The sequence below is a fragment of the Portunus trituberculatus genome, chromosome 37 (assembly GCF_017591435.1).
Source record: "Portunus trituberculatus isolate SZX2019 chromosome 37, ASM1759143v1, whole genome shotgun sequence".
NCBI classification, from domain to species: Eukaryota; Metazoa; Arthropoda; class Malacostraca; order Decapoda; family Portunidae; genus Portunus; species Portunus trituberculatus.
Window position 1 is genome coordinate 8,674,187 of NC_059291.1, and position 23,967 is coordinate 8,698,153.

The 23,967-nt window shown below is 46.5% G+C and overlaps 1 protein-coding gene across 1 annotated transcript in view; it reads left to right on the forward strand.

Annotated features, from left to right (window-relative positions):
• LOC123514063 overlaps positions 1-23,967 on the forward strand; it is a 221,370-nt gene that overhangs the window by 69,002 nt on the left and 128,401 nt on the right. The window contains exons 4-10 of the mRNA XM_045271661.1: positions 1,826-1,930; positions 5,422-5,538; positions 21,161-21,292; positions 22,086-22,201; positions 22,312-22,446; positions 22,546-22,675; positions 22,966-23,271. Coding sequence (XP_045127596.1) covers positions 1,826-1,930; positions 5,422-5,538; positions 21,161-21,292; positions 22,086-22,201; positions 22,312-22,446; positions 22,546-22,675; positions 22,966-23,271 — 1,041 coding nt within the window. The remainder of the gene's footprint in view (positions 1-1,825; positions 1,931-5,421; positions 5,539-21,160; positions 21,293-22,085; positions 22,202-22,311; positions 22,447-22,545; positions 22,676-22,965; positions 23,272-23,967) is intronic.

Below are 23,967 nucleotides of genomic sequence, written 5' to 3' on the forward strand. Positions count from 1 at the left end.
AATCTGTGGTGAGGTGCAAATGAATCCTTTACCCCACATTATCGCAATAGTGACTGCATAGTATTGTCATTTTGCTCACTCCTGGCTCTGTGCTGCATTGTCTTACTGTCTTCACGCGAGCTGCAAGTGGTACATAGAAAATTACATATGAGAACAGGGTAAAAGGAGGTATGTATGTGCAATGACGGGATAGTACTGAAGTTTGGATTGGTATTGCGTTTATGAGTGCGTTAATGAGTGTGTTAGTAAGTGAGTGCCTCGTCATGAAAAATACATAACAGAGGGGGATAAAGGAGGCATGTATGTGCAATGAGGAGCTGGTATTGTATTTCCGTAGGTGTTGCGTTTGTGAGTGCGTTAATGAGTGTGTTAGTGAGTGCGTGCGATGGTGAGTGCCTCGTCATATCCTCTTCTTGTTCCTCTGATTTTCGACAAACACAGCATCGCATCAGCCTTTCACTTTCTGTTTATTTATTTTTTACTTTTTTATCACGTTTTCGAATTTTCTCTTCTCTCCGACGCCCTTTTGTTTTCCTTCTTCACTTTCCTCTTTTTTTTTTTCCTCCTTCTTTGATCGCATTTTCATTCTTCATAATTATTCATGTGCGTGTGTTTTTTTTTTTCCTCTCTCTCATTCAATATTCAAGTTGTTTTCTTTTTTTTTTTTCCTCTTCTTATTTTGTGTTCCTTCGACCTTTTCTCTGATTTTTTCCTCCTCCGTTTTCTTTGACATTTTTGGTAACTGTCTTGCTTTCCTCCAATTATCTGTTTCCTCTTTCCCTTTCTTTCTCTCCCCCCATACTCTCTCCTCTCTCCTGCTCCTTTCTCCTCCCTCTCAAAGTTCTCATCGACCTCTTCATCAAGTTCTCCTCCTCCTCCTCCTCCTCCTCCTCCTCCTCCTACTTAATTAGAGGGACAAGGAGCCGCTGGGAAAAGAAAGTCTTGGATCACCTGCCAAGAGAGAGAAAGAGAGAGAGAGGGGGGGGGGAGGAGATATCAAATAGACATATCATACATACATACACAAATATCTTGCATCTCTATACCTTTATACATGCTGCATAGGATACAAACAGAGAAACGGAGACAACAGATTGACACACACACACACACACACACACACACACACACACACACACACACACACACACACACACACACACACACACACACACACACACACACACACACGCGCGCATACACACATACACACAATCATGCGGACAATAAAGACGGTAAGGGAAGACAGAGATAAATAGACAGACAGGCAGACAGACAGACAGAGACAGACAGACAAACGAACGGACAAGATGGATGGGCCAGATAGGAAGGAGGGGGATAAATAATTAGGGATGGTCACACACACACACACACACACACACACACACACACACACACACACACACACACACACACACACACACACACACACACACACACACACACACTAAAGACGAGTAACTTTCCAATACTCTCTCTCTCTCTCTCTCTCTCTCTCTCTCTCTCTCTCTCTCTCTCTCTCTCTCTCTCTCTCTCGTAAACGAAGATTCCTTTTGCATATTTCTGGTTTTCCATTGTATTTTTGATCACGTATTGATGGTGTGTGTGTGTGTGTGTGTTTGTGTGTGTGTGTGTGTGTGTGTGTGTGTGTGTGTGTGTGTGTGTGTTGGAGGGGAGGAAACTTCACTTTTACTCTCCTCCACCTTCTGTAATACATTAGATTTGTTTGAAGAATGTACAACAACAGCTATAACCACATTGTTGTTTGTTCTTCACTGGTGTTTCTTTGTGTTCCCGTCTAATAACTCTTCTCTATTCCCCACAGACACCTGCCCGTACACTCAAGGCCACAAGTGCATTAACGGCGCCTGTCTCGACGGCCTCTGTCACTGCGACGATGGCTTCGGCGGGTGTGGCTGCGAGTCCCCAGGTGAGTGAGAGAGAGGGAGAGTGCGAGGTGGTAGGAATGAGGGGATGAGAGGAGAGAAAGTGAAGTAGTAAGGGAAGGAAACTACAAGGAAGAAAAGGTGAGTGTGAAAATGAGTGGGCATCGAGTGGGAGGTGAAGGTGGGAATGAGGAGATGAGAGAAGGAGAGACAGAGAAGTAGGGAATAGGGAAAGAAACTGGGAGGAAGAGAAGGTGAGTTTGACAGTGAGTGATGGAGGGAGGGAGAGAAGGAGGAAGGTGAATGTGGCAGTGAGTAATGGAGAGAAATAGACGTGGAGGGAGGAAAGAAGGAAGGAAGGAAGGAAGGAAGGAAGATAGGTAGGTGAGTGTGGCAGTGGGTGATATAGGAAGGAGTGAACGAGTAGGTGAGTGAGTGAGGGAAGGAGAGGGTGAGTCAGGTTTCCGGTTTGTGTCAGGTGGTCATTAAGGGCGTGTCAAGATTGTCACGTGTTTCAAGGACCGCTTTTTTTCAGCACTTTTTTGCTTCAGTTTAGCGTTTGGTTACCTTTATATATCCTACGTATTTTAGGTTCCTGATTATTGTTATTGCTATTTTTTCCTACTCTTCATGTCTTCTCATAGTGTGTAAGTTAAGTGAATTCCCTTTACGAATCTCAGCCTCAGGTGCTCCGTTTCACCTTTACATTAATCCGGTTTTATTATATGTAAATTAGTATACGCTCTCATACTTTAGTTTTTCCCATGTTAAGAGTTACGTTTGTTTCCTTTCAAGTGTGTTATCTTTTTTTTTTTTTTTCTTAGTGTTTAATTCAGTTTACATACCTTCACGTATCTTAATATTTTCAAGTCCTCAGGTGTTTACGCTTGTCTCCTTTCACCTTTAATTAATTGCTAATCAGTACGCTTGATTACACCACGCGTTTTAATATAATCAGGTGTGTAACTATGAGCCCTTTCACCTTTACTTAATTACTCAATTCACATTTGATTACGCCATCTTTATATTCCCAGGTGTTCAGCTTGTCCCCTTTCATATTCAAGTAGCCACTCCCAGTACATTCAAATCTACCTTCCCTCGCCTTAACATACCCAGGTGTTTACGCGCTGGTGTTACCTGTGGACGCTAAATATCCCCGTAAACCACAAACACTGACCCGCGGCTTCCTTAAGTAACCACCTGTACTACCTTCCCTCCCTCCTCCCCTCTCTCACCCCTACACACAGGCACGTAACTTCCCACCCTCCTCTCACCCCCTCACTCTTGCTTTACCTTCGCCTGCCTGGAAGAAAAAAGCGGGTCACTTGAATCGCTCTGTCTGTGAGCAGGTTTGAAGGTTACTAGAGTAGTGTAGATTGCCGAGGAGGAGAGTGGCTTGCTGGCTGTCTGTCTCTCTGTCTGTCTAGCTGGCTGGCTGGCTGAGGGACGAACCATATGTGATGCATGAGTATGAAATAGACTGCATAGATTGCGTAATAACTGTTTCATCCGTTGCCTTAAAAAAAAAAAAAGACGAAAATACAAGTAAGTAATAAATAGATTCAATAAACGTAAAAAAAAAAGAATGGTACATCCTTAAATGCCACAAGAATACGTATCGTGTTACCAAAAACGGACGTAATGTCACAGATTACCTTGTCATGTAACAGAAGCAGTAAGTGAGGTGCCATAAAAACGTGGAGCGGCAGGAAAAGAACGAAAAAAATAGTGGAAAAAAAGAGAGTGAGGGCAGTACCGCCACCAAGACACCTGTACTGTGGCCTGAGGAACATGTGCTGTCATTTGCCACCACGCTGACCCCGCCACGTGCCCGCCGCGCCGTCCTGTGAAGCCTTAATTCATTTGTTCAGTGGTATAAAGCTATTTGATCTCGTAGCGAAAGAAAAGTAGAAAAAAAAACACGGCTTGCGGTAGAATCTTGTGTGTGTGTGTGTGTGTGTGTGTGTGTGTGTTGTAGCGGACGTTCGCATTTATTAAGAGGAAAAAATGGTAATGATAATGATGGGCACTTGTCTATAGAAGTATAGGGACACATTCTCATAATGTTCGCTTATCACAATTAACAGTGATGTGTTATTTTTTTCGGCGTCCTGTCATGTGAAATTAAGGTTTTTATTAATGAAGGTAATTATTTTTTTAGATACTTCGATAGATATTGGCTCATTATCTCCGAGAAGCGAGTTTTTGAGGAACAGAAGTGATAAGACGATAAGTTTTTGCGACTGTTAAAAATATATCAGCTCAGAATAATTCTCGAGAAAGTGTGACGATTTTTTGAGGCGGTTTCATTAATTTTACCTCAGTATCTTATGCATCACCGAGATGAGACGCTGATCTGACACTAATAAAACCTTAAAAGAAAGTCACCATCACGTCCCAGCATCATTAAAGAGCGACTTTCTACGAACCAACAGCAACTCCGCCTCAGCACAGCCGCCAACCAACCAGCCAGCCAGTCAGCCAGCCAGCCTTCCGCCCATCTCACGGCCAATCAGTTTAGGAAGGTGTTTTTTTTTTTTTTTTTTTTTTTTTTTTTGCCTTCTTTCCTTTTTAACTGCTGGAAATTCCTGTGGCTGAGGTTTGCTGTTGAGTGCCTTCCTTCCTCGCCACGAGATGCTGCGGGATGAAGGGAAGGAGGGAGAGTCTGGCCGTCATGTTGTTCTATTACTTTAAGTCCGTGTGGCGGTGGCGATGGTGGCTGTGGTGGTGGTGGAGAGAGTCTTAGCGTGGCCACAGCAGGAGAATTTTGCCATTAGTTTGAGAGACAGTCGTGACGGGGCAGACTGTCCGTTATTGTTAGAGAGAAAACGCAGGGAAGGGCTTCGTGAGGAGAGAAAACGAGGTGCAGAAATTAGCAGCAGTCGTGAAGGGCATTAGTGGGCTGTGGGAAAAGTTTTAGGGGAAGCTTAAGAAGTTTTAGTGTGACTTAGAATACGAAGGTGTTATGAGACCATGTGAGGGCGAAGGAGGGGAGTAAAAAGTTGTAGATGTGGTCAAGGTTGTTAGGACGGTATGAGGGTGAGGGAGAGGAGTGAAGGGCTGTGGATGTGGTGAAGGTGGTGTGTTGGTGTGGGAGGCTTGTAGCGAAGGGTGTGGGTGTGTGGCGGAACGTTGGCGTGGGGCGAGAGGGCGAAGAGGTTATGACCGCTGCTGGAAGATTCAAGAGACACGGCGCCATATGATCCCTGTGGCGTTGAATTAGCGTTCAGTGGCCCCGGCAAGACAGGTGAAGCTTTGCAAGGGAAGAAGTTAGCTAGACAAGAATGAGTTTGCACTTTGAGGGAATCTAAGCTATAATTTTCCTTACTCCTTAAATCTGGGAAGGAATCTCTTAAAACACACCACATTTCAAAACCTTTAATCTTTACCAGCATTACTATTTATCTAATTCTTTCGTGTGTGTGTGTGTGTGTGTGTGTGTGTGTGTGTGTGTGTGTGTGTGTGTGTGTGTGTGTGTGTTTGTGTGTCTGTGTGTTCTTCCTCGCCTCACCTCCCCGTTTTCCTCCCCCTACAGATGAGAACGAGTGCAAGTACCGTCCCTGTGACGTGTTCGCGAAGTGCACCAACACTCTGGGCTCCTTCACTTGCACCTGCTTCCCGGGTTACGAGGGGGACGGCTTCTCCTGCATCGGTGAGTACTGCCAGGCCTTTCCTACACCTCCATTTTTCAAGACATTTATCCCATTCTTTTAGCTAACCCTCTCGGACTGCTCGTGAAGGCATGTAAGTGGGCATTTTTTGTCGTTTTTGTTGTTCATGGACGTTTTTTCCCTCTTAGGTAAAAGAAACATCCTTTCATTTATTTTATTTCATCCTTTCTCCTCTCCCCTTTTCTCACCCATCCCACTATCCTCCATTTTCTTTCCACCTCTCCCTCTCCCCTCCGTTCCTCCTCCCTTCTCCTGTACAATCTTTGGGTATTTCTTTCTTTTTTTTTCTGATACTATAACTTGTCACAAACATCTACGTAAGGATCAATGTATCTTGTTTGCTCTTCCTTTGTATTCCCATCGTCTCTGTGTTCCCTCGGTGTTTGTGTCAAGCAGATAAACAACTTCTCATCCGGTGCCGCCTAGTATTGTCCTCTCTCGCAGTGGCAGAATGGTCACGCGTTTTTCTTCAGGCTATAGAAAGTTATTTATATTTTTGCTCACTTTCGCCTTCTCCTTCTTCCTCCCTCGTCCTTCTTTAGAGACCTCATTCATTTTCCCTCCTTAAGTGGACAGAGAGAGAGAGAGAGAGAGAGAGAGAGAGAGAGAGAGAGAGAGAGAGAGAGAGAGAGAGAGAGAGAGAGAGAGAGAGAGAGAGAGAGAGAGAGAGAGAGAGAGAGAGAGAGAGAGAGAGAGAGACCATATGGCTCAACCTTTACCGTCCACCAAAACAAGACTTCTGGTGGCCTAACACACTCTTACCTCTCCTCCAGTCCACCTCTTCTCTCGCTCCCTCCCTCCCTCCCTCCCTCCCTCCCTCCACATGACAGCCTCCTTGAAATTATCATGATGTATATTTTTTCCCTCTCCGTGGCGATTGCTTGCTCTCTTTCGCCTTTAATGGATTAAACTTTAACAAATCAAAATGTCAGATGTGGACAGCGTGTGTGTGTGTGTGTGTGTGTGTGTGTGTGTGTGTGTGTGTGTGTGTGTGTGTGTGTGTGTGTGTGTTAGTCAGTCATGGTAATGCCAAATTGGTGTGGAAATGAGTGGTAATAATCGTAATCGTGCTAGCAATTATAACTCAGTAATGGTGGTGGTGGTGGTGGTGGAAGACGGTGGTGGATCGGTGAGGGCATGATGGCGTGTGAGACTTGACTTAACGGAGCCTCGGTGGGTCAGAGGCAGAACAACAGGTGACGTCAGCCTCCAGAAGCGGATCAGAGAACTAACTGATCACTGGTACCGGGGGAGGAGAACTTGGCCATGCTTCTGTACACTTGTTGTAACCCGAGGATGGCCGAGAGGAGATAAAACACGGAAGAAGAAATAATTTGACAGGAATGGAGGAGGGAAGAGAGAAGAAATGAAGGAGGAAGAATATAAACATAAAAACAGTTGTCAAAATACACAACACACAGCTTCCTCAGTTCACCAGGCGCCAGTTCAACAAACAAGAAGAATAAACAAATAAAGATACCTTGCTGGAGATTTCAATGACAGTTGCGGTAGTGATCTTAGAACCGGTCGGGAATGTCAGAATTAAGCTAAGAATACTATCATAATCTTAATTTAGCTTCCCAGCCGCCAGTAGAACAAATATCGAACGTGTTCATAAATACAACCTGCAGGAAATTTCAATGACACATACGGTAGTGATCTCATAATCTGCCAGGAGTGTACTAGGTGAGAAGAACACTGTCATATATCTTTACACAACTTCCCTCGCTCAACAGCCTGTAGTAAGACAAAGAATAAACACGTAAATTAATGTAATTTGGTGGAGATTTCAATGGCACCTGCAATAGTAATCTGAGAATCCATCAGGAGTGTCAGTCCCCGAAAAGCCGTTCCGCAGGTGTTGGAGCTGAGGAAATGCCTGGAGTTACTGTTAAGCTGAGGCCATGAACCCTTTGCAGTGACTCGCCGTGCATGCCAGTCAGGTTGTTGTTTATTCTGCTGCCCTCCTCTTTCGCACTAACAGTAATGATTCTCTTTTCCTACTTTATATTATCGTAACATTAGTTCTCCGCTGATTTTTACTCAGTGGTGTTGTTTTAACCTTTCCGCTTCAATGTGTGTTTTGTGTCTGGACTTTTATAGACTTATGTTTCACCGGCATGTTCGTTGAAATCTGTTAGATCATCAGTCAGTCAGTTAGTGAACCAAATCTGCCGATTCATCAGTCAGTCTGTGAGTCAATCAATCAGTCAACCAATCAACCATGACAATATATTAGTCATTCAGTCAGTCAGCTAAGCCATTAATCAAAGTCAGGAAATCTACACGCCAGCTAATCAGTCAGTCAATTTAGTTAATCCACACGTCCTTCGTGAGGCTGCCGAGGCGGAAGGAAGGGAGAAAGAAAGGGAGGAAGACAGGAAGTTGTGCCGAGGAAGCAGGCTGGAACGATGAGGCCGCCACTCCGGGTCAGGCCTGCTGGGTCATGGCGCCAACTTGACCCCTGTAGCCTAGAGAGAGAGAGAGAGAGAGAGAGAGAGAGAGAGAGAGAGAGAGAGAGAGAGAGAGAGAGAGAGAGAGAGAGAGAGAGAGAGAGAGAGAGAGAGAGAGAGAGAGAGAGAGAGAGAGAGAGAAGAGAAAGAGAGAGATGCGTTGCTCGTGTCGCCACTAAATGTTGCTTAATAACAGACACAAATGATGAGACATGTTAAGCTGCTGATGAGGGAAAGTGAGGAGGGAACCACAGGGGGCAGCGCAGGGCGGCGGGCGAGGAGTGCCGCGCCGTGACGAGTGACAGTCATTAAGAGAAGCTGCGGGCGGTGTTATTCACGCTACTAACACACACACACACACACACACACACACACACACACACACACACACACACACACACACACACACACACACACACACACACACACACACACACACACACACACACACACACACACACACGGGGCATCGCATTACTCTGTCCCGCACTTACTTTCACCTGTCTCTCTGGACCCGTCTGGCCGGTGGACGCGCAGGCCGGACCACCACCTCACTACCCCGCCACCTCTCCACCTCACCATCTCGGGTCCTTTCAAAACCAGCTCGATTCATATCACCCGAAGACCTTTAAAGAAACCATTTTCAACGGTGTTTTAGGTACTGTACATACCAAGACTGGGAAGATTGTTGTAATTATGTGAACAAAGTAGTGTGGGATTAAAAAGATAGATAGATAGATAGATCATTTATTGTCAGTTTGCAACATAACAACGTTACAAATTGAAATTCTTTTTGGCTAGAGCTCATATTGACATAGTTAGCTAAAAGGTATAAAAGAAAAAGAAACATCTTTATAGTATAAAATCACAGACAGTAACAAGAAGTATCACAATTACACACAAAGTAATTACACTGTTACTATTCTATTTCAATTGGTTGAAAAATATGATGTTCTTTGGTACAAATGATTTCTTATACCTATCAGTGCGTTGGGTAGGCACACCTAACCTTCTGCCGGACCTAAGAAAAACATAGCAGGAGTGGAGGGGATGAGATGGGTCTTTCATGATTTTTTCAACTTGCTTCATTGTTCCTTCCTGGTACAGTTTTTCAAGTGCATTTGTATTTACACCTAATTTTCTTGATTTACGTACAATCTTTTTAAGTTTACTCTTATCTCCAGATAAGATCCATATCTCCAGATATCTGGAGATAAGAGTAAAAACTTGAGGGACGCCGCGTTGAAACTGCAGAAAATGATCATCCGATTAGTATTTTGTGAACTCGAGGGCAGCCTCAGTCTGTCAGGACAGAAGATCAGAAAGGAAGCTGCAGGAAGTCAGTATGCCAGCACGTGGCTGTCCCTATTATAAACAACTTTTGTGACCAAATATTCGCAAAAACCAGTCTTGACTGGTTGAATTTCGGGTGCGGAAGCTCTCTCTCTCTCTCTCTCTCTCTCTCTCTCTCTCTCTCTCTCTCTCTCTCTCTCTCTCTCTCTCTCTCTCTCTCTCTCTCTCTCACACACACACACACACACACACACACACACACACACACACAGAGAGAGAGAGAGAGAGAGAGAGAGAGAGAGAGAGAGAGAGGATTACAGAACCTCTCAGCTCCCTAAGGTGGTGAAGGTACAGTCCTCACACCGAAGCATTTCATATTCAGCGGTGGCGATCATCTGACGGTGTCATTACAGCAGCGCCGTGGGATAAGTTGTGGCCATCTGTCGGCTGGCCTGACGCTGGCTGGCCGAGGCAGTACTGAGCAGTTTGCGTGGAGCCCTCGAGCCTGCGCACTGACGGGACGGCGGTGCTCGGGGCCCTAATTGGCCGTGTTTCCGTCTGGGTTCGCTGGATGCGGGAGGAGAGTTGCTAAATATCCGGATCTAAACTCTGGGAAAAATTACCTCGGTCCGTCTTTCCTTCCTTCCTCCTTCAGGCGTCTTCCCTTCGTCTCTCCTTCCTGGTGTTTTCCCTCTTTCCTTCCTTCCTTCCTTCTTTCTCCTGGCGCCCTCCCTTCGTCTCTCCTCCTCTGGCAGTTGTTTTCCCGCGTCTTTCCTTCCTCTTTCCTCTTCCTACACCTTACTTTCCTTTCTCCTCCCTCGCCTCCTGCCATATTTGTTTTCTTAGTTGCTATTTTAAACCAACCTTTTTTTTCTTTTTTTACTACATTATTCCTGCCCACTTATTCCTTTCTGCTCGTGTTCGCAATCTGACACGGAAAAATGCGGCAGATGGAGCACAGGAGGCAGGCAGTGCGTGGGAGGGAAAGGGTTGTTGCGCCAAGAAAATAATATCAGCCATCATTTAGTCCAATCATCATTATCTCAGCACCTCGCCAGGGCCCGGAAACACGTGTTGAAACCCTTGCCCAACCACCCCTGCCGCAGCTTAACACCCCTACTACTCCTCCTCCTCTTCCTCCTCCTCCCCACACACCCTCAACTCCGCAGTGAAAGGAATTTGGCGATTGGTGAAGATGATATCAATTGTGGTGGTGGTGATGATAATACATAAACATATAGTAGAGCTGTGTTCGTTCATGCACAGAGTAGTAACACGATTTCTTTCTTTATTGTTGTTATTGTTATCTTTTCGTGAGTAGCTACGTGTGCCTAGAAAGAGATTGATTGATTGATTTGGCTCCTGAACAAATAGCGACGAGTGAAATATTACGACAGTGATAGGAGGAACTTTTTGTACATACATTATTTTTCCGCCCATATAGCGATACTTTATCAGTCACGTCTCTGTCACCCACATGCAGCGCTGACAGGTGACGAACGTGACTCTTGAACGCTTCGCTCTATTGGGTATGGAGAAGAATAATAGTAAAATCTCCTATGAATCTCCTAAGGTGAAGAGAAGGAAGGTCTCTGTGTACATGTAACCTTCAGACAACCACGAAGGAAAAGGAAGGGAAGGTAAGGGAATACGAGATTGTGTGTGGCAGAGTGAAGGCTTAATTTACTCTCCACCACCACCACCACCACCACCACCACCACCACCACCACTACCACCAGAAACACGGAAGAAGTCCACAGGAGTCCACACTTGACCGACACGAGTGGACGCCTCGCCTCCATCTCCGCCTTGTATTTACACGCGTTAAGAGTAATGGTTTTTCAGGGTTACTTCCCGTGAGAGAGAGAGAGAGAGAGAGAGAGAGAGAGAGCGGTTCTGCGATATATATAGGCAAATTGTCGTTGGGAGAAATTGCCTTTACTATTTATCAACCATGACCGTTTCTCCTCCTCCTCCTCCTCCTCCTCCTCCTCCTCCTCCTCCTCCTCCTCCTCCTCCTCCTCCTCCTCCTCCTCCTCCTCCTCCTCCTCCTCCTCCTCCTCCTCCTCCTCCTCCTCCTCTCCTCGTCCTCGTCCTCCTCCTCCTCCTCCTCGTCCTCGTCCTCGTCCTCCTCTTCCTCTTCCTCTCACAAGACTTCCTTTTGTCCCCTTCACCCCTCTAACCATCATTCTCTCATCCATAATATTTTTATCCTTGATCCTCACTCACTCTCTCTCTCTCTCTCTCTCTCTCTCTCTCTCTCTCTCTCTCTCTCTCTCTCTCTCTCATTTACCCATCTCCCTCACTCCACTCCCTCCCATATCCCTCTCCCTCACTCCCTCTCCTTCAAGACGTGGGAATTGTCTACCGGATGTTTCGTCGGCAGTTCTTGTCGGTTCAAAGTAAATATCAAAATGTTGATTCGTGTTACGGTCTGCCGAGCCCAAACGCCGCCTCCTCCAGGGACCTCACTCTGGCCGGTTCTGTTGGCACTGTCTGGGTTTGTCGGGTTCGGTTCGAGTACTGTTCGGGCTACGTGGGATGTGGCCTGGGTTCCGCGCGCACTCACACACACACACACACACACACACACACACACACACACACACACACACACACGTAAAACACTTACTGGACACGCGCGTATGTTTTGTCTCTTATTTAATGGTGTGTGTGTGTGTGTGTGTGTGTGTGTGTGTGTGTGTGTGTGTGTGTGTGTGTGTATATATATATATATGTATATATATATATATATATATATATATATATATATATATATATATATATATATATATATATATATATATATATATATATATATGTGTGTGTGTGTGTGTGTGTGTGTGTGTGTGTGTGTGTGTGTGTGTGTGTGTGTGTGTGTGCGCACATTCTTACATACTTTCCCGTTCCGTCCACGATATATCTTTTTTTCTCTTTGTGATATTTTTTTCTTGCTACATATCACCACTTTATTTCCTCCACCCTCGCTTTTCCCTCTCCTCCTTTTGGTGTCATCATCTCTCCTTCCTCCTCTTCGTCCTCCTCCTCCTCCTCCTCGTTGCTGAGATCACCTCCCACTTTACTTTCTTTTCTGTGAACTGACCGGAGGGAGAAGTGGGTGGGTGGGGAGAAGTCTTACTCGTTTTTACCTTTGTTTTTCTATCCTGATCTGCAAGTTGTATCTGAAGCGAAGTCTCAGCGAACACCTTCCTTGGCAAGAGATGGTGGCATGCATTCTTTCCGTGCATTCCTGTGTACTGTTGTGTATTCACCGTGAGTGTCATTGTGTGTGTCTGTGTGCCTGTGTGTTCCCTCGCGTCGCTGGCAGTGCAGGGAGTACCGCAGCCCACCCCCCGAGGGCATATAGAGTGCCTCGAGGCTGCGCTTACCGGTACAGGAAGGAATCACAGTTATGCAAACCTCCTTGACTTTGCCTCGTGTTTCTGTGGCTTCCCTACTGCATGTACTCTGTTTGACCAAGATTACGCAGCTCCACGCATTCTTCCTGCCTCCTCCTCCTCCTCCTCCTCCTCCTCCTCCTCCTCCTCCTCCTCCTCCTCGCTACTCGACACGCACAGCAAACAGAAAATCTCATTCCAATCTTGTAAAAGCGGGTAGGAGCTGAAAGAGAAGGGGCTGCATGGGGGATGGAGGTAGGCACGAGTATTCGGTGCCTGCCTCACAACGGCCAGCACTGGACGAGGCGAGGCGGGGCGAGGAGAGGCGAGTTGGACAGCAAGTCACCACCACCATCACTATTATCATCTTCCCCAGGGTCTCGCTCAAGGAAGGAAGGAAAGCAGCCCCTCTCTCTTTCTCTGTCTCTCTCTTTCTCTATTTGCTTCGCCGCTTGACTGTCCTCTCCTGCGGTGCTTCAACTTAATCCATCAATCAGTCAGTTAGTCAGTCAATCAGTCATTCAGTTAATTAATTAGTCAGCTTTCTATTTTTTTTCATTTCCTGTATATTTCCTTCTTTTTCTCTCTTGTTCTCGTGTATCTGGTTCCTCCTCCTCCTCCTCCTCCTCCTCCTCCTCCTCCTCCTCCTCCTCCTCCTCCTCCTCCTCCTCCTCCTCCTCCTCAAGCACTAACTACATTGGTCTGGTCTTCGTTCTCCTCTTCCTCCTCATCCTCCTCTTCATCCTCCTCATCCTCCTCTTACTCTTCCATAATGACCATCTGCCGGTTAAGGTCAAGAGAGAGAGAGAGAGAGAGAGAGAGAGAGAGAGAAGAGGAAACTTGCTGGAAGCACTGTAGTTTTCATTAGAGGAGGGAAGAACGAAGAGGAAGAGGAGTAAAGGGAGGAAGTAGAGAGTAGGAAATTTTGAAGGAAAACGATAAAAGGAGAGGTGGATCATGATTTTTTTTCGAATTTAAGTAAGGGCGAAGAGAGAAAAGAGGAAAGCTATGAAAGAATAAAAAGTGGAGGAAACAAGGAACATTAGGAAAAAAGGGAGACAAGGAATAACGTGGAGCATGAGGAAAAAAGAAAGAGAAATAGGCAGAAGACGAAATAGTGAGAAAACAAAATAAAGGAAGGAATACAGAGTGACTAGGAAACGAGAGTGGACGAAACATGAGAGGAAAAGAGGAAGGGAAAAACTAGAGAAGAATTAGCACCAACCAGTAACGCTAGAAAAAGAATAGCAATAGAGGAAACAGGAGGAGGAGGAGGAGGAGGAGGAGTGAGGAGGGAGAAGAGAGAAAGAGAGGGAGGGGAAGAGAGTGATCATTGCTTTCTTGGGTCTGGAACGCCAAGTGTATGCCAGAGGTGACCTTCCTCAGTACTGTTAAGGTGTAGGAGTGTACCTGCCACCGCCACCACAATCACCACCACCACCAGTAAACCCAACTTCACCTCACCTCACCTTCACGTACCTTACTGTACGTACCTTACCTAACTTAATCTTCCCTTGTCTAACTTACCTAATCTAACCAAACTTTATCTCACCATACCCCATCTTGCTTTAGCTTTACGTCCCCCTACCGTACCATAACTACCCTAAAATAACCTTACCTTACCTTACCTTACCTTACCTTATCTAATCTAACCCTACTTTACTTTACTTTACCTTGCCTTACCTAACTTTTCCCAGCCTTACCTAACTACTTCTTAAGTATCGTCAAAACTACACCAACACATCAAACAAAAAAAATCACGGCAACAGATGGCAGACATAGATGGGTGGGAGAAAAAATGGGTGAAAAAAGGAAAGGTATGACTATGGAAAGGCAAACTGTGATTAGTACAAACCCCTTCTGTCTGATTTTCCCTCTCTCCTCCTTCCCTCCCTTCCTCCCTCTCTCCCTTTCTTCCTCCTTACCTTCCCTTCGTTAATAGATCAGAAGGTAGAAAAGATGTGAGGATATTAATAGAGGGAAACTAAAAGGCAATCTACCAAAGCCTCCCTCTCTTCTCTCCCTCTTTCTCTGGCATCTTTTCCTCTCTCCCTTCCTCCCAACTTTCACCCGCTCCGCTCCCAGACAAAGCCGCCGCACCTCCCCCATCCCCCATCCCCTCCATTCCTCCCTCCCTCCCTCCCTCTCTTGCCTCAGTTTAGCTCCGGGTCAGGCTGTGGTTCTGAGCTCCGTGCAGAATTCTGTTGCATGTGTGGCAGATAAAAGCAGTTGACTGTGAGACTTCTGAGAGAGAGAGAGAGAGAGAGAGAGAGAGAGAGAGAGAGAGAGAGAGAGAGAGAGAGTGGGGGGGGAGGGAGTGATGATGTCATGTGGAAGCAGGTGAGAGCATATAGTAGCGGTAGTAATGACGGAGGTGGCGATGAGTGAAGGCGGTGAGTAAGTGAGTGAATGACTGAGTAAGTGAGTGAGTGAGTGTGAGAGGAGGCGGAAGGGGAGAGTGTCGCCGGGTTATGGGAAGACCCAGGCGGAGGTTGCGAGAACGTGTTGCGGCTGCGGAAGGAGAGGGGGAGAGGGAGAGAGGGCGAGGGAGAGTGAGTGAGAGTACACTCACCCCTGGCAGGTAAACGGGGCATGGGGCCTCCCACCCTCCCCTCCCCGCCCTGGCACGACTCACCCCCGCTCTCCCAGCAGCTGGAGGGCGTGTCTCCGCGCTTCACGACACGGGCGGGACACGGCCACGCGTGGCGAGGATCGGGTCACGTGTTCATAGATCTCATCGTCTTGCCCTTATCCAGGCAATGAGAAGGAAAGGACTCGGCATTTAAGGTCCCGCACCGGCAGCCGCCCAGGGAGGGGGCGTTTCCAGCGTGCCGGCTAGACTCACCCGACCCCTCACCCCCCCTTACCCTCACCGCATCCCGCCGGGCACAGCGGTACTTTTGGTTTCGGTCGTCGCAGGGAAGTAACCAGTTAATAGTGTATAGCGGCGTGACCCTCGCACGATTCTGTAGGTGTGCACCGCCCCGCCTCACCTTCACCCTCGCAGCCCACGCGTCTTCCCTCATCTCCACCATGAGGAAGTGGTCGCCTCGGTGCGTCTTCATCTGTATATGTCCATTTTCACATCCTCATCGTTTTTCCCTTGGCTTCACCTGTCAATCCGCCAAGCTTCCCTGCTGCACAACCCGCACTGAAGGGCGCCTCACGCAGCAGGAGGCTCGGCACCTGAGGCAGACGTCCCTTAGCCTTTACCCTCTGCGTCCCAGGGGTGATGTCACAGACGCTGAGACACCGCGTGTTAGAAACCATTAACTGCGTGCGTGTCAACTCTCTCTCTCTCTCTCTCTCTCTCTCTCTCTCTCTCTCTCTCTCTCTCTCTCTCTCTCTCTCTCTCTCTCTCTCTCTCTCAGGGAACACTTTGGAGGCGAAGACACATAAGCATCTCTACTACCTTTTCGCTTTACCTCTTCGGCCATCCCACGTCAGTCTGCCCATCCCGGCTCGGCAGTCTCCTCACGCCGGTGCCCACTCCTCACCCGCCTCTCCAAACCCGCCGCGGAAGGTGACCTCGCCGCCGCAACAAGAATGAGCCGTTATCGCCGCCCCAGACGTTGCCGTGGGCGTGAGGCGGGAAGGATGGGGGAGCGTGGGTGTTGAGGGAGGGAGCTGAGAGACGGGAGTGGTGGTGACGGGTCTGCAGGGGCCTAGAAGAGGGCAAACAGGGTGGGGGTGAGAGCACTGAGGAAAGGTGAGGTGATTAGGGAGGAAATGTGGGAAGGTGACTCTTGTGGAAGGAAGATTAGGGACTTGGGGCAACTAAAACCGTATCCATGTGACCTTATTGACCTCATTGACCCAAGTACCACCACTTTGCTGTGACCCCCAGCCCCTGATGACCTGCCCTGACCCCCTCGCAGAGCAGATGGTTTCTTTCCTTATTAACTTCTGCGTTCCTGCCCACAATGTTGCTTATCGCCTGATGTGAGAAAAAGAAAAAGAAAAACAGGCTCAACAGAAACAGGTACCGAGAAAATACAGGGGAAAAAAATGTGTAGGATTGCACTGAAAGAAAGAAAATATAATAGAAAGCAAGGATGCAGTGAAAGGCTGGCGTGGCTAGGGAGTCAGTAAGGATAGAGTGAAAGAATGGCTCAGAGTGATTTGTATAAAGAAGAGAGAGAGTAGGCGTGAAAGGAAGGTAGTGGTGAACAGAACTAGAGTGAAAAGGTGGAGTGACCAGTATACAGAAAAAAGGAACGAGTACTGGAGAGGAATAGAAGAGTGAGAGGCAACACGAGTTAGTACAGAAAGGTGAGAGTGAGCAGGACTAGATTTAAGGGAAGGAAAGGAGGTTACTCGTGGACAATACTAAAGTGAAAGGATGGAGCAGCGAGAATGGGAAGGTATATAGAAGTGGAGCTGATTACAGGGGCACGTGTGGATGGGGGACAGGTGAGGGGGGCTAAGAGAACAGAGGCAAGGAGGTACATGTGGTACAGGGAAAGGTGACGCAAGCATATCGTAAGCTTGGAACACAGAGGCTGAAGAAAGTGATGTTACTCCGCCACCCTCCCTTGTTTGCCTCACTCCCACTACCATCTGCTCTCTCTCTCTCTCTCTCTCTCTCTCTCTCTCTCTCTCTCTCTCTCTCTCTCTCTCTCTCTCTCTGACAAGTGACTTATTGGTGCGGAAATATGTCATGTTCTTGTTCTGATCATGCCCGAAATTTTTAACCACGCCCTCATCCTCTCTCTCTCTCTCTCTCTCTCTCTCTCTCTCTCTCTCTCTCTCTCTCTCTCTCTCTCTCTCTCTCTCTCTCTCTCTCTCTCTCTCTCTCTCTCTCTCAACACGTTTGCCTCTTTCTCAGTTCATACTTTTCATCTTTCTCATACGCACGTGATGACTTTTCTTCTCCCTTCCCTCTTTTTTCTACACGTCAGAAAGGATGTCGGTGGGGAAAGTAAGAGTATTAATCCCTTCTCCCTCCTACCTCTCACCTCCCACCTCTCCCCATCACCCTCCCTTTCATATATCACCAGCTGAGTCGCCTTGCAAGTTTAGGAAAGATGACTAAATGCCTTCAGTACTAAGACACGTTCCCACACTTATTCTATTTATTATTTGGAGATTTTTTACAGCTTCAAAAACTTATGTTGAAATTAAAACAGTGAAGACTCTTCTGACTTCCATAGACCCTTCCTGATGTCATAAAAATCGTCAAATCATACTCGAAACTCATGGTAAAAATGCGTCCCAATACTGAAGGAGTTAAAAAAAATCTGCTTAGTACGTCGTATCAAATTCGTCGCTAGGAATGTTGTCTCTCCTCTTTTCTCTCTCCTCCCTGTCGCTCACAAACAAGGCTATTGGGTTAATCTCATTCTTAGAGGTTAATTTATTCCAAACTCACAGCAGGGACACATTCGGCACATCGGAATCGGACCCTCTCCTAGCTCTTGAATTGTTGCGCAATAGTACTCTGTTAATGTTTGTGCTAGGCTAGCTAAATAATGTCTTGCAACCGCGTGTCGTGAGCTCTTGGGTAGAAGGGTGAAGGAAGGAAAGAAGATGAAGTGGGAGAAAAAGAAGGAAAAGAGCAAGAACAAGAGGTATATAATAGTAGTAGTAGTAGTAGTAGTAGTAGTAGTAGTAGTAGATGAAGAGAAGGAGGAGGAGGATGCAGAGGAGACGACGATGACAACAGCAGCAGCATTAACAACTACAACACTACTACTACTACTACTACTACTACTACTACTACTACTACTGCTACTACTATTACATTACAAAAAAATAATCAGAAGCAGACCTGTTCTCCCTTAGGAAGTTGTCTGTGATAATGTACAGTAACTAATGAAAAGTGAGAAGCATGGGATATTAAATGGCTGAGGAGGAGGAGGAGGAGGAGGAGGAGGAGGACGACGACGATAACAGCTATTGTTCTTCGTCTCCTGATTTGAATGATAATATTGTTCGTTACAGTTTAGTTTTATTGATATCTGTTGTGGGAAATACATACTTGGGTAGAATTTCTCTCTCTCTCTCTCTCTCTCTCTCTCTCTCTCTCTCTCTCTCTCTCTCTCAGGGCCGTTTCTAGCTTTGTGGGGGCCCTAGGCAAGATGCTGTTTGGGGGGGCCCTAGATTTAAATTTTTCGTTGGAGCCCCTGGGTGACTTAGGAAATTCAAATTTTCCAAGCTACCCCTGGTGGCTTGGGGGCCCTAGGCAATCGCCTTGTCCGCCTATAGCTAGAAACGGCCCTGCTCTCTCTTCATACAGTGTGTGTGTGTGTGTGTGTATGTGTCGAGTTCCCCCACGCCCGTACGATATACCACAGCCCAGTACCCTCTCGCCCACGCCCAACGTCTGTGTTTTTGGCCTCTTTACTTCTTTCACTCTTACATGTATTCTCATTTGTTTTGCCCTTTTTTCTCTTCTCATTCTCTTCCTCTCAAACACCTGCCTTGTTCCAGCCCGCTCCGTATGACGACTCAGTACGGCACAGAGACGTATGAGGGGAGGAACGTTATGTAAGTTAGTCAAAAGTAGATAGAGGTGAATAATGGCATGATAATAGCACGAATCGGAGAAGAGCAGATAGCAAGCTGGTCTGTAAATAAATAAATAAATAAATAAATATTCACTAATAGTGAAGTATGTACATACGTGTGAAGAACATCATAGAAACTGAACAAGGCAAGGTAATAGAAAGGAGTGTGGAACAGATACGGACGAATAGGGACAGAAATCAAAGATATGTAACGAGAGAGAGAGAGAGAGAGAGAGAGAGAGAGAGAGAGAGAGAGAGAGAGAGAGAGAGAGAAAAAGATTAGAGACGAAGTAACCAGCAAGCGTCAATCAGGTTAGGTCATTGTCTTACTCCCAAATGCCTTTACAGTTACCACGCCTACATGCTTCATATCGCCTCTAATTACTGTTATTTCTTTATCTCCTCTTCCTCCTGCTACATGAATCATCGATCTTTCCACCAATTTTCCTCTTCTTCACCTCCCTTCCCCACCTCCTCCGCCGCGTGTCTTGCTAACCAGATGCACCACTACCACCACCACTACTACCACTACGCACTCACACCTCAGCCACTGCACTCCAGGCACGGTCATAGTCCTCTAGAATTATGTGGGTAGTTTTCTTTGCTATTCTCGTGCCATCCAGCCACTCCTTTTTGCCCACTTCTCTTTTACATTCCACGAGAGGCATGCCGCTGCTGCCACCTTCATTCGTTAAGGATATGACAATCCTTATGCAGCGACACGACTCATCGCATTAACATCTCTCTCTCTCTCTCTCTCTCTCTCTCTCTCTCTCTCTCTCTCTCTCCTGTTCCCATACAACTGGCTGGATCCTCACTATAACCGTTTCTAAGCCATGCGTCACTTGTGCATCAGCAGCAGATCTTGCCTAAACCCGTACCACTGGCCGTGCCCCAATCGTGCTGCGACCCACAAAAACTTCTTACCGCCCCTTCATTGTCATCCTCTTGGAGCATTTAGCTTCTCTCGTCACTGTTGAGTCTTTAGTAACTTCACCCACATACTGATTAGAAGCGATGGACATGATGTGGACGATGAGACCATGCTGTAGTAACAGAGAGAGAGAGAGAGATTCATAAGGACTGAAAAGAACAAAGAAGATACCATGAAAAATGAGAGTATAATAAAAGGAAAAGGGAGAGACGAAGAATGAGTGAGAGGAGAGGGAGAGTGGGAGAAGGTAAGGGAGAGTGAGGAAGAGTGACCGCCCACGCCGGCCAGGGTCAGCGACTTGACAGCACCAGGCTCCCCCTGGCACGCCGAAAAAGTGAGAGACTGTATAATTCACCACGGTTTTCTGCTGGTCACCACGGTCGGTCGTGTGTGTGTGTGTGTGTGTGTGTGTGTGTGTGTGTGTGTGTGTGTGTGTGTATATAATTCACCACGGGCGTTTGCTGGTCACCCACCCAGCCTTCCTCATTACGGAGCGAGCTCAAAGCTCATAAACCGATCTTCGGGTAGGGCGGAGACCACAACACACTCCACACACCGGGAAAGCGAGGCCACAACTCCTCGAGTTGCATCCCGCATCTATTTACTGCTAGGTCAACAAGGACTACACATTAAGAGGCTTGTCCCTTTGCCTCGCCGCTTCCATGGACTCGAACCCAGACACACTCGGTTGTGAGCCAAGCATGCTAACCACCACACTATGCGGTGTGTGTGTGTGTGTGTGTGTGTGTGTGTGTGTGTGTGTGTGTGTGTGTGTATTTACCTAGTTGTAGTTTTACAGGGCCTGGGCTTTAGGCTCGTGTGGTCTCGTCTCCATATCTACACTTATCCAATTTTTCTTTAAAACTATGTACACTCTTTGCTGACACCACTTCCTCACTCAAACTGTTCCAAGTGTGTGTGTGTGTGTGTGTGTGTGTGTGTGTGTTTAGAGAGAATATTTTACGAAACTCTCTCTCATTACCAGTACACAAAACCCTCTATCCTCCTCCCTGCAGACATTGACGAGTGCCTGGATCCTGTGCTGGCCAGCAAGTGTGTGGAGAACGCCGAGTGCTGCAACCTTCCTGCCCATTACACCTGCGAGTGCAGAGAAGGTTTCCTCGGGGACGGGTACACCCAGTGTGTTGGTAAGTGGGCAGGGTGCTGGAGAGTGGGTGGTAGGAGGGATGATGATAGAGAAGAAAACTAACTTATCAAAGGTTTCATAGTAAAATTAAAACGACACAAAACAATAATGTAACTAAATAGAAATAAGAAGGTGTTACTGTAGAACAAGGATTCTATATTCCTTGCTGTAGAATGAATTGTTAGCCAAGAGGAAATATTGATGGAAGGCAGTTTGATGTTGCAAAGAAAGTAGACATGAATTGGAGGATAGGTAATTAATGGAATAATAAGGCATGCAAGTTCATGGAAGAAAGTTCAGAGATGAGAGAGAGAGAGAGAGAGAGAGAGTAATATATATTTAACTTTTAATTTAATAGCATAATGATACATTGAGCACAGCAGGAGTTCATCACAAGTCTCATAAATGTTGATGGGTCATGCAGTGTCTACCACTCCTCAACACACACACACACACACACACACACACACACACACACACACACACACACACACACACACACACACACACACACACACACACTTGTTAACCTTAGACCTGGAAGGGATAAGTTAAGTTATCTCCAATTGACAAAGACGTGGGGGAGGAAAAGTTCTAGCACCAGTTGTCTATTTTTATGAATTGTGTCAGCAATTTTTAATAGGAAAATACTGATGAGAAAAAAAATCATTCTTCTCAGTTGGCATTACACATTAGTATGGGATATCTAATGGGTTTCCTTTCAAGTTTTCTCTACAGGTAATGGAAAAGTTGTGCTGTTAATAGAAGCTAATATCTTTTTTGATGTACTGCAGACATAGATGAATGTCAGAAGCCTGGTGCATGTGGCAGCAATGCACTTTGCACTAACCTGGTGGGAAACTACACTTGCACATGCCCGGAAGGTTATTTCGGCAACCCTTACGATGGGGTGAGTCTTTAATGTGGTGAGAGTAACTTGGTACTCTAGGTGTTCATGATATGTTTGTCCTTTGTACATAGATACAAACTGCAGCTGACATATTTATTTTACCATTGTAGTGTGCTGATATGGATGAATGCGAACGAGTCGACACTTGCGGGCCCTTTGCCAAGTGTATCAACCGAGAGGGAGGACATGACTGTGAGTGCCCCACCGGCTACCGGGGTGACCCGTACTCCCGCAGCGGCTGTCAGGTGAGGGATGCTGCCTGCTGTGCTGATGTCAACATCCTGTATCACTTCTTCTGTACAAGGTGTGACTTTGTCAAAGACTAACTGTGTTTTATTTCACAGGATATCGACGAGTGTGAGAAGAGCCCATGTGCCACTAATGCCCTTTGTGTGGATGGCATCAGCAACTATACATGTGCCTGTCCACCTGGATTTGTTGGTGACCCATATGACATGTATGGGGCCTGTAAAGGTAAGACCACTATTGTTCATGCCAAAATCTGTAAGTGTTTAGTTTGGCAATACTTATGAGTTTTGACCCCATTAACTGAATTGACAACAGTGGTGGGTCTCCTGGGACCTCACAGTGATCCATGAATTAATCCCTCCTTCACTGTGGTCCCTGAGGCAGCTGTGGACTTGTGCATTGTGCATAACGAATAAGTTAATAAAACTAATGCTTGCCAGTAGCCAGCCAGGTGTGGCCTCATATCACACCTCATTGGCTGCCTCATACTAATCCTACGGTGCCTCACTAACAAGATATTAACGAGTGCGTCGGCCCGGACGAGAACGAGGTGGAGGTGACGACAATCCTCCCCCTGGGACGGCCATCCAACTGGTCCTTCCCATGCGGCACAGCAGCCACTTGCATGAACACCCATGGCTCGTACAAGTGTGTGTGTCCTCCAGGCTTCACTGGCAACCCAGAACAGGCATGCTCTGACATCAATGAGTGTGGGCTGGCCACCACTTGCAGTCCAAACGCCAAGTGCCTCAACGTTCCAGGCTCCTTCAAGTGTTTTTGTCCTCCTGGCTACGAGGGTGACGGAAAGGAAACCTGCAGCAGTTAGTAGTTCCGTGCACTGCTTCCCTTCATTTTCCTCATGTTCATCTACCGCAGCTGAGATCTGCCCCAGGAAAAACGTCATCCGAACCTTCGTAGTCTCTCGCAATTTCATCTTGATAATTATTGACTCATGGACGTAAGACAACTCTGACTACTTCCATTTACACATAACCTACATTTTTTTTTTGTCATCAACAGCTCTATTCCAGCTTTAGCTACATTCAAGACATTAAGGAAACTACTTTTCCTCCAAACACAAACATAATTCCTCCAGACACAAACATAAGACCTGCGGTAGCAGTGAGCCCAGACATCTGATGTGTTTTATCTTTTTTGCCATTGTTATGTTGATGCTACTTCAATTTATCTCTATAATGCATGTTGTTCATCTTGGCAGCTGGAATAATTTCAGAATGCCTTCCCAGACTTCCAGAAGTATTTCTTTTCCAGAGTATTCTGAAAACTGTATTGCTGTTGAATTTTTGCTTCCTTCATGCTGCCTCTCCAACCTCTCCAACCATGTAACAAACTTTCTTGGTCTCAGCTGCCATATCTGTGATGTATTTCCATTACTACTAAATAACTCACTTTACCTGTCTGCTGCTTCTAATTCCATTTATTTATCTATTATCAATACAATTCATTAGCACTGCATAACCAATCTTTAGGCACTTTGCATTACTATTCTTTACCAA